Source organism: Balaenoptera musculus, chromosome 16 (genome assembly GCF_009873245.2).
Source record: "Balaenoptera musculus isolate JJ_BM4_2016_0621 chromosome 16, mBalMus1.pri.v3, whole genome shotgun sequence".
Classification (NCBI taxonomy): Eukaryota; Metazoa; Chordata; class Mammalia; order Artiodactyla; family Balaenopteridae; genus Balaenoptera; species Balaenoptera musculus.
Window position 1 is genome coordinate 25,420,709 of NC_045800.1, and position 16,215 is coordinate 25,436,923.

Consider the following 16,215-nt stretch of genomic DNA (forward strand, 5'->3'; position numbering starts at 1 on the left):
CAGAAGGACATGTATACAGTACTATAGAATTTTTTAAGGTTTAAATAAATTAATCTTAAAATTTTTAAACTTATATCTCTACCCCCAGAGATTACCACCATTCATACTTTAGTATATGTTTGCTCCACCTTGACAATATTGGTCACAATTATAATTTTACATTTATTTGGATGATTTGTAAAACAATGTGTATCTTCCCCAAAGGTGATAAAACTACCTAAGGACAAGGACCTTGTCTGGTTTGCCCCAAGTGTAGCCCCAGGTCCTAATAAAGTGGGTGACACAGGTTGGTAACTTAACAAATAGTCATTGAGTGGATAAATAAATGAATAATGTCCTTGAAAAAGTAAACAATAATTTGGTAGGTGTGTTTTGGGGTGTGTAAGCCACTCACACCAGCCCTCTTTCTTAGAATTAATTCCCCAGCCCAGTGAGTTAGCTCTGATAGTCACCTTTGTGCTACATGACTCCACCCCCTGATAATTGACTGGATCAGGGTGGACACATGACCCAAGCTGGGCCAATCAGATTGTTTTTCCTGGGAACTGGGATCTAGACTGCAGAGGCAACCAGTCTCAGGTGTGTCTGGAATTGAGGGACTGGTAGACATTTGGGCAGAAGGGGACTCCTGCTATGTGGGTGAAGAAGCAGAGAAAAACCATCTGCAGATCGAGAAGAATAAAACAGAAACATAGTGCTAAGCAGAGATAAGAGATGGAGAAAAGCATCATGTTCGCAAAGATTTGCTACTTCCTGGTTCTGCTCTGAGAAGCCCAAGTATCCATGGATAATGAGACACCACAGTACATTGGAAATAGAACTCCTTCTCTTTTTTTTCAGCTGGCTCAGCTCAATTTCTAGCACTTGTAAACCAAAGAGTCTCAACTGAAACGTGCTATTTATATATTAGGCAGTAAGATTAATCAAAGTGATCATAGTAATCTGCCTAGGGCCACACCTTATGGATGACAGTCAGAATCCCAGTCAGATTCACCTAGGTGGGAAAACCCAGCCTACTAAATCTTCCTCTACCTGCCCTAGCCTATTGGGTAAGAAATGAACCAACTATGGGGATATCTTCTGCTTGAGACAGAGAGAGCAGGACGTGAGCTGGAGCCAGACTTGACTTTTGAGAGTCTTGACTCTTTCACCTGAAATAGACATGTGGATTCAAACAGGATGAAGAACAGTAATTTCTAACATTTCTGAATAGAGAACTGAGAGAGAGAAAAAAAAAAGCGATCAAACCAAAACCAGACTCATAATTTTGGTTATTGGTGGCTTCAGGCTATTTTAAGAAACTGCCTTTGAATTCCCCAAGGGATTTTTTTTTCCTGTTCTTTTTGTCATCCAGTGGACAACTCAGGGTTTACTGGCTCCTGGAAAATCCAGGGGATTTTGCAAAAGAAAATCTGTGGTGGCTTATGGTTAAAATGGAACTATGCACACTGATCTTTTGTACCAAAATGATCCTGGTAAGCCCCTACCAGGCAGAAATACACTTGAAGGCATGTTCAGTAGTTGAGATAGATGTGTGAAACCATCCACACCCTCATCCTTGAAGTTCTTAAAGCATAGTGTGCTAGTTTGGGGACCAGATGTCCTGTCAGTGTTAGGGATGCAGCCTGGAATTATGGAATAATATTTTTTTTGCTCTGTGACTCTAATTGTGTCCTTGGCTTCTTTGGCCATGCAAGTTAGCAGATTTCCCTCTGGTATTCCAGGGCCATGGTCATTTGCTAAGGCTGGAACTTGACATGGTTCTATCAAAAAGTTCTGCTGCATAAGGACCCTCACCAGAGTCAAGGCTAAGACAGGAGGCTAAGACTCTCAATGGCGTCTTGTATAGAAGCCCGCGGAGATTTTGCTGATGAACTTACTGTGTTGGGAGTCAGAGAAAGGTGGTTTCCACCACCTGGTGGTTTGGCAAGCAGAGGGGCCTGTTATTATGGCTGCAATTAGCAAACAATGGGGCTAAGCAGACAGGGCAATTCTGGTGTCTCATCCTGGTCCCATTCCCCAGCAATCAAGGAGAGGAGAAGTCTGGCCAGTAATTTACTTCCCTCTGGAGAAAACGGAAGTTGATCTTACTGTCTACTCCAAATTCAGGAAAGACCATTCTCAAGACACTCCCCAAACATTTGTTTATTAGGGCTGATTTGAAAGAGAGAGAAAGAAGGAGAAGAAAGAGAGATGCATGTACACCCTGGACTGCTTATAGTCTGTAAACTGGCAGGTTATTGGTACCAGGCCCTCCTGCTTTTTCCTGCCAGAGGTCAGCCAGGGATGGAAAGGGATACAAAGCAGGGCCAGCTGCTTTGAGTTAAAGGTGCTAAAACAACTTTGGCCAGGAGGGGGCTCCAAATCTCATTCAAATTTGTACATCTCTGGGTAACAGACCCATTAGACTTCATTATATATAATAGTTATCCAGTATCTTAGAGCATGCATGGGACCAGAAAATCACCAGAGACCCAGAGATGGGAAGTGACTTCAAGATCACAAGGCTGGGTTGTGGTTGAGCGGGACTAGAACCTAGGTTGGGTAACTCTCTCCAACTCTTAGGCATCACTTTCATCAGCAGCATCAACAAATATCTAATTTTAAAAGACAATCATTTATTGAATGCCTGGCATGTATAAAGCTCTGTGCTGGGTGGGGTGTGTGTGGCAGGTGGCCGAGGTGCTATGGTCAGGGTGGGGAGGGAAAGGGTGGTGCCAGAGTCCAAGTTCATGGTCCTCAAGACCTTCACCAGCTTCTTACTGGTTTAGACGGCACAACCTAAGCACAGCAAAGTTAAAAAAACAATAAAGATGTAAATAAGCGTTCAATACAGTAGCGGCTGAACTGTCATAGGGCAATGTATGATTAGTAACCAAATGAATGTTTAGTAATCTGTTTTCACTGCTTTCCTGTATGCTGTTGTCTTTGAGGTGGTCATGAAGACTACATGGGAGAGGAGGTGAGGTGGGCTCTGCATATGGGAGCTGATAGGATTTGCATGTGCACAGAGGGACTGTGGAGACACACGTGGTCCCTGCCCTTGAGGAGCATCCTGCCTGGGTGGGGTGGGGGGTTGTTTGTAGGCGGCCTGTGATGCTTATGTGAATGGAGAATTGGAACAAGGGACTCTGAGGGTCAATGGAGAGCAACATTCTGGATCTGCAGGTATCTGTAATGCTCTTTAAATGAACTCTTCTCGTGTGGGAATAGGCTCATACAAGTAGTGGAGGACAAAGATGGCAAGTCTAGGACTCCCTAGCTGTGTGGCATTGGGCTGCTTGCTTAGTTTCTCTTGGCCTCGGTTTGATCCTCTGTAAAATTAAGTAATAAATAACCTCTCTGGTCCCTTCCAGTTGGAAAATTCTATGGTTCTAAGCATCCTACAATTCTCTGTTTTTGAAAAATCAGATTTCCAGGTATCAGTCAGTTTGCATCTTTATTTTAGGTCCTCTTTCCCTTATTTATACTAAACTTAAAAAAAATTGCAATTATATTTTGTCATTCGAACTAACACAGTGTCCTTGGATTAGAGTCGTCTGCAATTCATGGATGGAGGTGGCAAAATAGGGGTTTAGCTAATCCTCTCCAGCACTACTAGCTCCTTGAGCAGAAGTTTTCAATATAGACCACTCAATGTACCTACTATGTGCCAGGCATGCTGGGTACTGAACAAATGAGACACAGTCTTGTCTCCAAGGAGCCTTCAGCCAGTCTCAGTCATTGCTGGGAAAGTGCCAGGCACATGTGAGGCACTCAGTAAATGTGTGTAGAGCAGAAAGGCATGCCTAAGGCACTGTTGGGAAGGAAATCTGCATGAGGTTGAAATGTACCCAGGGAAGAAGGGAGAGCCTGTACCATTTTATACTTAAAGTCTCTTGGCTACATGGCCCCAGGAGAGAAAGGAGACTTTCTCCCATAGGTATTAATAACTTCTACCCAACTAATTCCCAGACACCTTGGCACCATGGGGTTGGGTGGGGGCTGGTGCTCGGTTGCTCCCGCCAACTGAGGTAATTTGGGAGCGCAGGGGAAGTTGGGGGTCCTCGAGTTGTGCTTCAAGACCCTGAATTTAGGAGATGTCAGGTTGTCTGGGGTTTCTTAGGCCAGAAGAAGGCCATCAGCTTGTAGGCAACCACCCTCCCTCTCCCCTCCGGATCTCTTATCCTCAGGTCCATGTTCAGATCCTGATCCGGAAGAAGGAGGGTGAGTGGGAAACCACCGGTGCCTATTGGGCGAGTGCTCTGACTCATAAGGTGACCCAGTGCAAGCCAAGCCCCTTCCTCTTCTTTCTCTCCAGGAGCTAAACCCCGGCTCCCCTCACCAGGGGTTTCTCCGGCTTAATTAGCACTTCCAGAACACCTTGCAGCCCACAGAGGAAGAGTGGGCAAGTGCCATTAGGAATCTTCTTGCCATGAACCCACAGGCTGTCTTGATTTTTCACCAAAGGTGCTCCCAGATTCCCACAGCCCAGCCCTTCCCTGAGGAGCTCAGTGCTGAGGGTCTATCCAGGTCTTCCTCCTACTCCCACAAGGAACAGGCCTTGCTCAAGGCAGTGATGCCCTGTCTCCTCCTTTACGCATCACTGAGCATCACTGTCAGATCATCTTCTCCCAGGACAATGGTTTTCTGTAATCTTCTCTGATAGAGAAGCCCTGTGCCTAGTGTCAAGATCTCTCACAGTCTGGACCCCCAACACCCATCCTTCTCCTTATTTCCTTTTCCTGTGTCTCACCCCCTTGCCTGACTCTTCCCCAGGTGGACACTGTCCTCCTGGCCCTCTGCCTGTCACCTGCAGGTTCAGGCTTCAGTGTCCTCACTCCACCTTTTCTTTTCCCCCGATCATTCATTCAACAGATTCTCATACAGTGAGTGACTACTACTGTGGATAAGGTACGGTATTTGCTATATGAGGAGTGCCAAGAAGTATAAGATAACTTAAGCCAGTCCTTGTGTACCAGGTGCTCTCAGGGGAGAGGAACTGTGTTATGGACAAATACACACAAGTCAAAGCAGCTCAGGGCAAATGCACCTGGCTTGGAGGAGTTCAGAGGAGGCAGAGCGTTCTGAGGTACTCCACTCAGCCCATCCTCCAGTCCCTAGCAGAGGGACAGCCTCCTCCAGGAAGTTCTCCTGGATTACTCCAGGCCTCCATTTTTCTGGAATCCTAATGCCTATTCTATTAGATACAGTCTTAATGGTGTCTCTGTTTCTCAACTGTACTCTCTTCTGGAAGGGAAGCGACAAGCATTTGTCAATTGGATTCAGTTTTCAGGTCCACAGACATCAACTGAATTCTCTCTCTCTTCTGTTCCTTAAAGCCTTGTAAATGAGCATAGATTAGGTGCTCAATCAAGCCTAAAATTCTAGAGTTTTAGAGAAGAAAATTTTTAAAATATTTTTTAAATGTCAATATCCATACATGCTAATTATGAAAAACAAAGAACTCAAAATTGTCTCCAACAGGAGTAACTACTGTTAGGAGTTTGGAATGTATGTAGGGAGGAATCTTTTTTTTTTTTAAATAAATTTTTATTTATTTTATTTATTTATTTTTGGCGGCGTTGGGTCTTTGTTGCCGTGGGCCGGCTTTCTCTAGTTGCAGTGAGCGGGGGCTACTCTTGGTTGCGGTGCGCGGGCTTCTCTTGTTGCGAAGCGTGGGCTCTAGGCACGCAGGCTTCAGTAGTCGTGGCACGAGGGCTCAGTAATTGTGGCGCATGGGCTTAGTTGCTCCGCAGCATGTGGGATCTTCCCGGACCAGGGCTCGAACCTGTGTCCCCTCCTTTGGCAGGCGTATTCTTAACCACTGCACCACCAGGGAAGCCCCTGTAGGGAGGAATCTTAAAAGACCATCTAGTTCAGCACCCACATTTCACAGAGAACTTTAAGGTGACTCTAATGCCTATGGTATTAAGTGATTTGCGGCAGGTCAAATATTTAGATAGCAGCATCATTTGGTGTTCTAGCATCCTTCTCCAAGAAAGTTGGAGGGATTAGTATGGTACTCTGTACCAGGCAAATGTGTGAACAGCCTTAGATAGCTACATGGGTTCTGACAGTGCAGAGAAAAAAAGTATTAACACAATTAGATTGTAAAACTCTTGGCCTCCATTTCACATGCTTCACGTTGGTCCACAGTCACAAAGCTTATTGTGACTGTGAAACAATAGGATTAATTGTGAAAACAGTACTTCTTTAAATATTTGAAATTAGAATGGAAAATATGTTGAAATAGATGAGGGGGTGTAAATTGAATTAAATAGTAATTGTGTTCCAAGTCCAGGCACAGACAAGTGGCTTGGAAAGTCGGTTTGGTTTTCCGTATCAGAGGGACAGGTGGTGAGAAAGCCAGAGCCTGGGGCCGGTGATGAGACAGTCCCCAACCCAGTGGTGGATTTTCTCACCCTTGTGTGCTCCCTTCCCTCCTAGCCTGCCAGGGGAGGGTCCCAGGGAAGCCCTAGGCTTAAGGCAGTGGTGGTACAGTCTTGAAACCTCACTGGTAAATGATATCACAGGTTGGTTACCCAGACCCAGATCGATAAACGACTCAGGCAGCGGATCGATCACATTTCCGGGAAGGATTTACCCTTTGTAACCCGCAGGGGGGCAGGTGGTTTATCAAAAGATAAGGCTCTGGCTTGAAGGATTTAATGCCGGCTCTTTCCCCATTCCTGTCTCCTGCTCGGAGGGTCTGGGCCGTAACAGCGGGGTAATAAACTACTTTTCATTAAAGAGATCTGGGGGATAGGAGTGGGAGGGGGCCGTAAAGGTGGGGACAGAAGGCACAAATCCGCTCCAAGACGGAAAGCCAGGGTGAGGGCGCGCTGGGTTCACTTCCCCCCGCCCCTCCCCCTTCCGAAGCCACCCTGAGTTTCCGTGCCCGGGGAAGTGGCCCAGCGCCGCGCCAGGCCGCTGGCCGAGCTCTTGGCGCTCCGGCCGGGCTGCAGCCCCCTCCCCGTCGCCCCGGGCCTGGAGCCCCTCCCAGCCCGCTTCCCCTCTTTCCCTTCCCTTCCCTTCCCTTCCCGGCCCTGCCTCCGCCTCCTGCGCCCACAGCCTCCGCCAGCGCCGAGCCCCTCGGAGCCGGAGCGCGGCGAAGGGGCGCCGCCGGCCCCTCCCCAGCGCGCTGACAGCAGGCTCCGGGGCCCCCGCCCCGTCCCCTCGCCGGCGGGACACACCCCCGCCCCTCCTCTGCTCCGCCAGTTCCCGCCGGACCCACCGGGCGGCGGAGAGAGCTGGCGGGCGAGCCGGAGAGCGGCGGAGGCGGCGCTGGAGGAAAGGGGCGCGCGGCAGGCCCACGGGGAGCCGCCCGGGCGCACGGAGTCCGCGTCCCCTCCGGACCGTCCCCGCTCCGCGGCCGTACCTGAGGGCGCCGGGAGCCCGGGCAGCGACGCTCCGGACCGGGGTGGCGGGGGGGCCGGGGACCTGGGAAGCGGGTGAAGGAGCCGGAGCTCGACCAGGATGAGAAGGTGACGCCGCCGGGGGGCGCCACTCGCTCTGTGGGGGAAGATGCTCGCCTACTGCGTGCAAGATGCCACCGTGGTGGACGTGGAGAAACGGAGGAACCCCTCCAAGCACTATGTGAGTATCGCCCCTAAGACCCCCGCGGGGGGGCTGGCCAGGAACCCCCGAGGGCCCGGGGTGGCCCCTTGCCCTACCCGCGCTGTTGAGTCCCGGGGCTAAGTGCCCACAGGGCAGCCCTCGGCGGTGGAGTTTCTTCGCAGGGCTGTGATCTCCAGGGAAGCCTTTTCTGACCTTCCTCCACTCCCCCCACGCCCGTTTTCTTTTTTTGGCATTGGAATTGGCAAGTGGCTGCCCTTGTCTGTTACAACGGTGAAGTCATCTGTCCGCCTGAGCTTTGAAGGATGGTGGGGGGGAGCGTTCGTCAAACCCTCGCTGGGAAGCTCCGTTGGGAAAGAGCATCTTCCCGTCCCTCCCTGGGGACTCGGGTCGCTCACGCTCACACAGACCGAGATGCTTTCAGAGGCTTGACCTGGGGAAGGAAGCCTCACGCGAGCCTCCCACTTTTGCTCCGTTCTCTGCCTCCCTAGGCCTGGGTCTGGGGGCAGAGGGATGACGCCGCACCCCTGCCCCACCTCCACCTTCAGCCCTGAGCTTTGATTTCCTTCTTAAAGTCCTTGTGTCCGTCGGTGTGAGGAGAATTGTGGCTTTTCCTTTTATCCCTCCTCTGGACATGACCCTTAACTGGGTTCATTTCCTCTTAAGAGATGCTCCATCTCCAGACACGAGGAGGCAAATGTTTGCTGTGGTCTCCGAGGAACAGCCGGCTGCCCCTCCCCCTTCCTTCTCCAGACTTAATGAGAAGGGGCTAAGGTTGATTGAGCCGAGCTCCAGGCCTGTGGGACGCGTCCCCCTTTCATCTCAGCCCCTCCTGTCTTCCCATCCTTCCCACCTTAGGAAGTAAACTGTGTCCTTGACGCCTGAGAATGCCAGTCCTAGCGGCTTTGCTCCTGTTCTTGAGATAGGAGAGACAGACAGCAGGGCATCCAAAGCCGGAGGACTGCGTCTTATTTGCAAATTAGTCATTTAAAGGAGCATTTAGAATGCTCAAAGCATTCATTTTAACAATTAAAACAGGCTGTTGGTTGCTGCCCTGGACAGCACATTGATCTCTGAAATTCCTTTTATTTCCTTGTTGGAAGGGGACTGGGATTTGTGCAAATGTCAGCCTCAGGCTACTCTTTCTGTCTTTATCCCCAATAGCTCTGATCTTTGGGTTTCTTTATAGTAGAATAAATGGGCCTGGGCTCAGGTTGGGGAGGAGGTAAACCAAGGAGTCTGGTTCCTGACGGGACAGAGACGTGGGTGCTGGTGGGAGAGATGTTCCTTTTGTGTTACCGGCTCAGCAAGCATCTTGCCCTGCCATTTCAAGAAAGCTCTTTTTGGAGGACTTGGGTCACCATGTGGTCACCCTCCCCTGGGGACAGATGTCCATTTGCATATCCCAGCACTTATTACGAAGACAGCCTTCCTAAGTTCTTTTCTCAAATGTTGCAGGCTAAGTTTTAGGCGTTCTTTTCTAGTCCTCAGTTAAGGTAGGCACTGCTTTCAACAGATGGCACTCTGTTCTGAGACCCAGGCAGGTGCCGGCTCTGGATTTTAGGTGAAACATCAAACTTAGCTTTGACCGATGATGTCCAAGACTACAGATGTAGGATGCACTCCTGGTCAGGAGCGCTGCTAAGCGACCGGGGGCCCGCTGCAGACAGTGTTGAGAGGTGGTTAGTGCTGAGGCTCTGAGTTACAGGCTCTTGTTCAAAGCCTGGCTCAGATACTGACTAGCTATGCAACTTTGGGCAAATTATTTAACCTCTGTGGGCCTCAGTTTCCTCATTTTTAAAGTGAGTATAATAATAGTATCTACTTCATAGGGTTGTCTGGAGAATTAAATGAGATCATACTTGCAAAGCACTTAGCGCAGTTCCTGGCACAAAACAAGCACTCATTAAATGGTAGCTTGGCGTGATTCTGACTAAGAAAGCACTTTTGAAAAGCAGCTATTAATGGTCTGGCAAGAAGGAAGAAAGGTTTGGGGTTTTAAGATTGATAATAATTTGTTCTGTGTGAAAAATACAAAAGAAGTCCTGTCCAATTCCCTCGAAATGATCATTTCCTCCCTTTTTATGGACAGTGTTTTCTGGGACGTCTCCACTTCCCGTGTAAGAATCAGTGACATTATGTTTGGGGCCGGGAGTGATGTCACTGAGCAGATGGGACCATACAGAGCCCTGAACCCAGGTTGTGGAAAACAGTTAAAGGAGAGAGTATTGTGTGTTATGGAATTGTGGAGCTGGCAGGGACCTGAGGACTCATGAGGCTCCACCCCCTCATTTTTACAGATGAGGAAACTGAGAACCAGATGGGGTAAAGTCACTTGTGACACAGCTAGTCACAGCACCTGGGTCTAACTGGCCTTCTGCCCATGTCGTGGGTTGGGTTCATCGAAATACCGTAAAAGGCTGGTTGGGGTTGACGAGCCCAGATATCTGGTGATAGCAAGAGGTTCCTGCACATTTGGGGCATCAGTGCATAACATAAGGAGAGGGAGCCAATAATAGAAAGTGTCGGCAGGGCCAACAGGGCAGGAGGAGCATGCTGGGGAGGCTGTGCCTCTGAAGTTTAGGATCGCCTCCTCTCTTGGCCTTTACGTGGCGGACACCACACACCAGAAGGTCAGGTGTTCTGGGCAAGGTGCGCTGGTGTGGGTAGCTGGCAGGACACACTGCGCCCAAGTCACGTATGTTCTGGAAGCCCTCTACGCTGAAGAAGCATGCCTTCTTCCCGCCTCTCCTCCACTGATGGTGAATTCTGAGTCTGTGGTTTGGCAAATTGCAGAGCAGAGCAGCTTTATGGGACGTGCACGTTAGCTGGAGCTAGCTGATGAGAGGCCTGGGGCCCAAGCAGGAGGGGCCCTGCTGGCCCCAGAATGCTGGGAACATACTGCAAAGGTCTTCTCAGGACATCCAGCCAAAGACATGCTTGTCCCCGTGATGAGGGGGAGCTGCCTGGACACTGAGGGTCTTGTGTTTTGGTCTGTTTATGAGAGGCAGGCAAGTGACCTCCCTCATTTGAGTGGTGCTGTCAGCCCTTGGCTTCCTTCCCCTCTGTCAAGCCCCTGCTTGGGGTGGGTTTGGGGAAGATGGGCAGCTGCTGCTTAGGCCAGGCTCCCTGCATGGAGTTGGGCTCCTCTCTTAGCTTTTATGAGCTGCCCCTGGGGAGACCTTTAGGTAAACTGTCTTTGGCCTCAGACCACTTGTCTTTCAAATGATCCTGATGATGCTGGTTGCAAACTGCAGATACCTTTGAAAACTTTCCATAAGGATGTGAGTTCCAGTTCACATAATCCTTTGTACCCACAAGCATGTGTAGGTGTATGTCAAGTCATTTGGTGTTAGAGAGGAGCTCGTGCATCTAAAACAAACAAGAAATTACTTGTTTGGATTTGGGAGGCGTTGTGCTTTCACAGTCTTTTCCTTTCCTGATTGTTTATTTCAGACAAATACCAGTCATGAATATTCTGATCCTCTACAGGACTCTTCAGGGAATGCAAATAATAGCCAGTGTTAGCAGTTACCATCGATGGTGCCAAATGCTTAACGTGCATGATTTCATGTAATTCCTACAGTTCATCGAATGTCTTTGATTCCTTTATACAGATGGGTGAACTGAGAGGTTAGAGGTTACTCAAGCTCTCCCAGTTAGTACAAGGCAGATCTGGGTCAACTCAGGTCACTTTACCTCCAGAGGAAGCTATGAACCTACAGTGAGGCCCTTCTCCTCCACTGGAGTCTGGCTGGGGAGACCAGGCTCAGGTTTACATGATGAGAGAGCAATGCCACGTGGTATTTGAGGACTGGCTCACTGTGTGGGACGATCACCTTGTGTCCTGGAGGTGCGTGTGTGACGGGTGATGGAGGAGGTCACTGTGAGGCAGGAGGAGTGGAACAAATCCAAGATGATATCTGCTCCCCAGTGATGCTTGAGGTGACAGACGAAGGAGCCACCCTGTAGAAATAACACATTCTCCTGTGTGTTTAGAGCATTGCAGATTTTGGTCTTGGTCCTGGGAGCTACATTTTTAGGAATTGGCCCCAGACCCATTCTTCTCTCTGCCCTTCATTTTTTCTTAAGCCCTTAGACTGTGGATCCAGCCCCATGAGAGGAAGGGTGTGCAGCTGCAGTACGGAAAGGGTCTTCTCAGGCCAGTCCCACTGCGGAATGAGTGGTGGTGAGCAGATAAGGGTTTGAATCCCACCTCTGACTCTTCCTAGGCGTGCAACCTGCAGCCGGTCACTGTGGGTCTCAGTTTCCTCACCTGTAACCTCGCAGGGATTTGGGGAAATTGATCTGAGACAGTTTTGGGCAAAGCTTCTACTTAGTACCTGGCCTCCATCATGGGTACTCAACATATACTAGCTTCCATGTGGTGCTCCTTATCACCAACACACTTGAGTACGTTTAGGATCTAATAGGTGAAGCTGTGAGAGAAGGAAAGACTAAGGCAAAAAAGGAAGGCCCAGCTGTTCATAGTCTGATGGGAAAGTGGGCTACATGCCTCGTGGAAAACACCCAACACACGAGAGAAACACATAAACAAGGAGCAGCTGTTCAGACCTGGAGAGCTTCCTGGAGCTGCCCTAGTGATGGCTTCCTGGTAGGCTGGGAAGGAGAAGGGAAGGAACATGTGTTGGGGGAGAGGAGTAGAGAGGCGCTGCAGGTAAGGGCAAGGTCAGATAGTATCCTAGCCCCAAGGTCAGTGCCACACATGGGTTAGCACTCTTGCCTGCTTTCTTTCTCTCTGTCTCTGTCTGCCTCTCACACGCAAGAACAGTTTCTTCTTCTCCAAGGAGGGAAGTGATCTAGGGGTGATTCACAGGTCTGACAAGGATTCCTGCTTATTGAACAACCGACCACATCCTTCAAGGCTGTTGGAAGAGGAAGCACAGCCAGCCATTTATCATGGCCCTCTTTAGAGCCGAGTGAGGGTTTGGGGGGACAAATCAGGATTGGAATCACCATGTGTGGTGGCAGGCAGAGGGGAGGCGAAGGGAAGGGAAAAATAAACCTATTTTGATGTCATAGGAGACCGGTTCCAGCTCCAGAAATATAAGCGCCAGCTGCTGCATTTTCCAAGGAGATATTCCGAGGCCAGCATGAGTTAATCTCCAGTGGAGACAGTGAATTAGAGCAGTGTTGTTAGGACTTCTGACTTGGGGGTTTGCACAGCGGTCCCTGGAAATTGCCTTCTGATTTCCTCAGCCTGAGTCACTGACCAGACTATTTCTTGGCCAGAAAAAGTCTTAACAGGCAACTCTGTTCTCTTTTGCCTCTTTATTAAATAAAATAAAACAAATAATAGAGTTATACATACGGTAGTCACACTTCTTTGGAGTTCTGAGAATCCAGGAAAGGGATCATGGGTTAGGACAGGGAGCCAGGGAGAAGGAAGGACAAGGGGTGTGTGTGGGAAACGAGGTGGAGATACTGGCTTTGGAAAGAGGTTCTGAGCCAGGGCCAGAGGTGCTCTCTGCCATGGCTGTTGCCAAAAATAATGGAAGAGTCCAGGAGAGTGATGAGCATTTGAAGCAGCGATTCCCAGAGCTGTGAGTGACTTCTTGCCCGGGCTGGGCTGCTGCTACCTGTAGTGGAGTCAGGGTGGGGAGGGGGGACTGGGGGATGGGGAGGGGGGATGGGGAGGGGGGACGGTGAGCCACAAGAAAGCCCCTCTCATGCCCCCGAGTAACCTCCAGGCAGGTCACATCAGCAGCAGGTGCTGAGCAGAGTCCAGCGAGGATGTCGAGGTGCAGGGAGAAGGGGAAGAACCCATCTGTGAGTACCTACTGCGTGCCAGGCAGTGCAGAAGAGACCCTTCAGAGGGGATTTTACTTAAGTGTCATAGCAATCCCATGAAGTAGGTAGGTGTTTTTATCCCCACTTTATAGGTGTGGAAATTGAGGCCCAGAGAGTTTATGTGACTCTCACTCACAGTAATTCAGTGGCAAGGCTGGGATTCTTACCCTGGCCTCTGACACCCAAGCCTGTGAGCTTGTCACTTCCTTCCCCATTAGAGCTGGGTCAGTGAGAGAGGGGCATGAAATTAACTGAGAAGCCCGGGCAGCACCTCCTGAGAGGATGACGTGTATCTGGAAGGCTGTGTTGTTGGAGAGACCCTGGGCTCTGGTATCCCTGGGCCAGAATCCTGTCTCTACCACTTACTACGTGGGACCCGGTGCAAGTTACTTCTCTCTCTGTGCCTCAGTTTCCTCGTCTGTTAAAAACAAACAAAACAAAATGAGGGGAAAATAGGACCTAGCTCAAAGAGTTGTGCCGAAGGGTAAATGAGTTAATAAATGTCAAGACCTTAGAACAGTACCTGGCACATATTAGGTGCAACATAGGGATTCGTTCTAATACTGATTAAGTCCTAAAGCTTCAGAAGGGGGTGCTCTCTGTGAACTGGAGTTTTCAGGGAAGACTGGCTGGCGAAGGCAGGCTTCATGCTAGACCTTGAGGAGTAATTAGGATTTGGATGGGAAAGAGTAGGATTTAGGTGGGAAAAAGAGGAGAAGGGCATTCCAAGAAAGGGAAAAGCAAAGGTGCCGGAGGCGGGACGTGCAAAGAAAACGCAGACAAAACCCAGGTGGGGCAGAAGGATGGGGAGGAAGGGTGGGCCGGCTTCTGAGGGTCTCACGTGCCAGCCGAGGGAATTCAGAGTTTAATGTTACACCTCCACACCTTCTGCTCCTGCCAAGGATTGCAGGGGAAGGGGGGCTGCTTGTCACTGTGGGTCCCTTCTGGTGGGCCCCAGAGCTGGCTCTAGGATTGTTGTTGCAGCCGTGATGGGAACAGAGCTACATGGAACCGTTTCTGTAGCTCTGCATTGGGGACTCTTTTTTTTTTTTTTTAACATCTTTACTGGAGTATAATTGCTTTACAATGGTGTGTTAGTTTCTACTTTATAACAAAGTGAATCAGTTATACATATACATATGTTCCCATATCTCTTCCCTCTTGCATCTCCCTCCCTCCCACCCTCCCTATCCCACCCCTCTAGGTGGTCACAAAGCCCATTTGCATTGGGTACTCTTTAGCTGCAGGCCCAGCCCAGCCCCTCTCTGTTTATAGCTCTTACTCCGAGGGGTCAGGCTACCTCATAAAAGTTGATTGCACCCCAGAGGTCTTGGGGAGGGAGGGTGGAGGAGGGGGAGGGGAATGGCAAGGAGTGAGGCGTCAGCTGCTTTGGGCCGCATCCGTGGAGGGCCCCGCCAGCGGGGCCTGAGGTCACGGTGCAGTCATTTCCACCCCCAACCACAGCGCTGCCGCTGAAGCACCCCAGTGGCAAGAGAGAGGAGACCCCGTCCTTGGAGGGTCTGGAGGCTAATACTAAACAGCTTGCTGGGAGCCCCGGATGAAGTCTCAGTGTTACCTGAAACTTTCAGGCCAACGTTGTCTTCTATTCCAGCATCTCTCTGAACCTGTTTTAGTTATAAAGACAGTGCTTCAAACTACCTCTTCATTTATTTAACCCTCACCCCGCTGCCAGATATTCCAGTAAGCCTGATTCTTTAGGGGAAATGTAATAATCAAAATAACAGCTAACAGTTCTGAATGCTTTCTACGTGCTGAGTTTTACACGGAAACTCTCAAAGCAGCCCGCCGAAGCGTGTAGTTACTGCTGGCATCCATGTCGTGCACGTGAGGACGCTGAGGCCCAGAGAGCTTAAGGGAGTTGCCAGGCACCACACAGCTAAGAAGCTGCGTGTGGAGAGGCGCCTGCAATGACCCAGGCCTGCTGACTCCAAAGCTGGCCTTGTCCCCATAGAAGCCTCACAGCCAGCCCTCCATCACATGCCACACCTGGGGAGACTGGGCCCCAAGGAGATTCCACCTGAGGCCTGGCTGGTTGGCTTCTCAAGATGTGAGACCTTCCACATGTCACCTTCCTCACTTGATCTCCATTTGCCCATCTAGTAAATGGGCTGACTGCTTCCTTTCTGCCTTGTAGAGGGGAGGGTGGATAGGAAAGCTGCTTTGGAAAACGCTGAGCCCAGAGAAAATAGCTATGTGAAGGGGTCCTAGATCCCTCAATCTGGTTTCTTAATCGTGTGTGAAGGGGATGCTTTACAAAAAGAAGCTTTTCCTGATGCCAGGGAATTTTTAGACAAGGTTTCCTTGCCATACTACCTCCCCTGAGAAGCCTATAGCCAGGGTTGACTCAGGACCACTTTAGGCTCCCAGTGAAGATGTTTTCTAGAAAACCACCTCTGGGAACTACGCTTTGCTTCATTCCAAGCCGATCACTTTTGTGAATGGAAGAGACAGAGCTATTTCCAGTCCCATCTCTCCCGGCTGTTACCTGAGGGGAGGAAGTGACATCCAGGGGGCTGAGCTAGCAGAGAGGAAACAGCTGTGCTTTCTGCCCCTCCCTCGGCTGCTTTCTCTGGCCCTTTGCTGTCATTTCCCTTTGCCTGTGAGGAAGCCACCCTCCCTAGGCCTGGGTGGAGGCGCGCGGTAGGGTTGGGGCAGGATTCCTTCCTCTGTGTGTGTCAGTGCAGCATAAATTATGCAGTGGGACGTTTTGGGCCCTCCGGTCTGTCTCTGGACTCCCTGGAGTGTGAACCAGACCTGACAGAAATTGATCACTCAGGGAGTGGGAGTGGGGTGCTGCCCAATGCTGATAGTGAACTTGCAGGGTCA

The 16,215-nt window shown here is 50.0% G+C and overlaps 1 protein-coding gene across 7 annotated transcripts in view; it reads left to right on the forward strand.

Annotated features, from left to right (window-relative positions):
- The first annotated feature begins 6,905 nt into the window (after window positions 1-6,905).
- SH3PXD2A (SH3 and PX domains 2A) overlaps window positions 6,906-16,215 on the forward strand; it is a 243,790-nt gene continuing 234,480 nt past the window's right edge. For 5 of the 7 annotated variants that reach the window (XM_036828694.1, XM_036828695.1, XM_036828693.1 and 2 more), the window contains exon 1: window positions 6,906-7,578. In XM_036828694.1, the coding sequence (XP_036684589.1) occupies window positions 7,507-7,578 (72 nt within the window). In that variant the 5' untranslated portion in view covers window positions 6,906-7,506. The remainder of the gene's footprint in view (window positions 7,579-16,215) is intronic. The other 2 variants (XM_036828696.1, XM_036828698.1) reach the window with 1 other exon arrangement.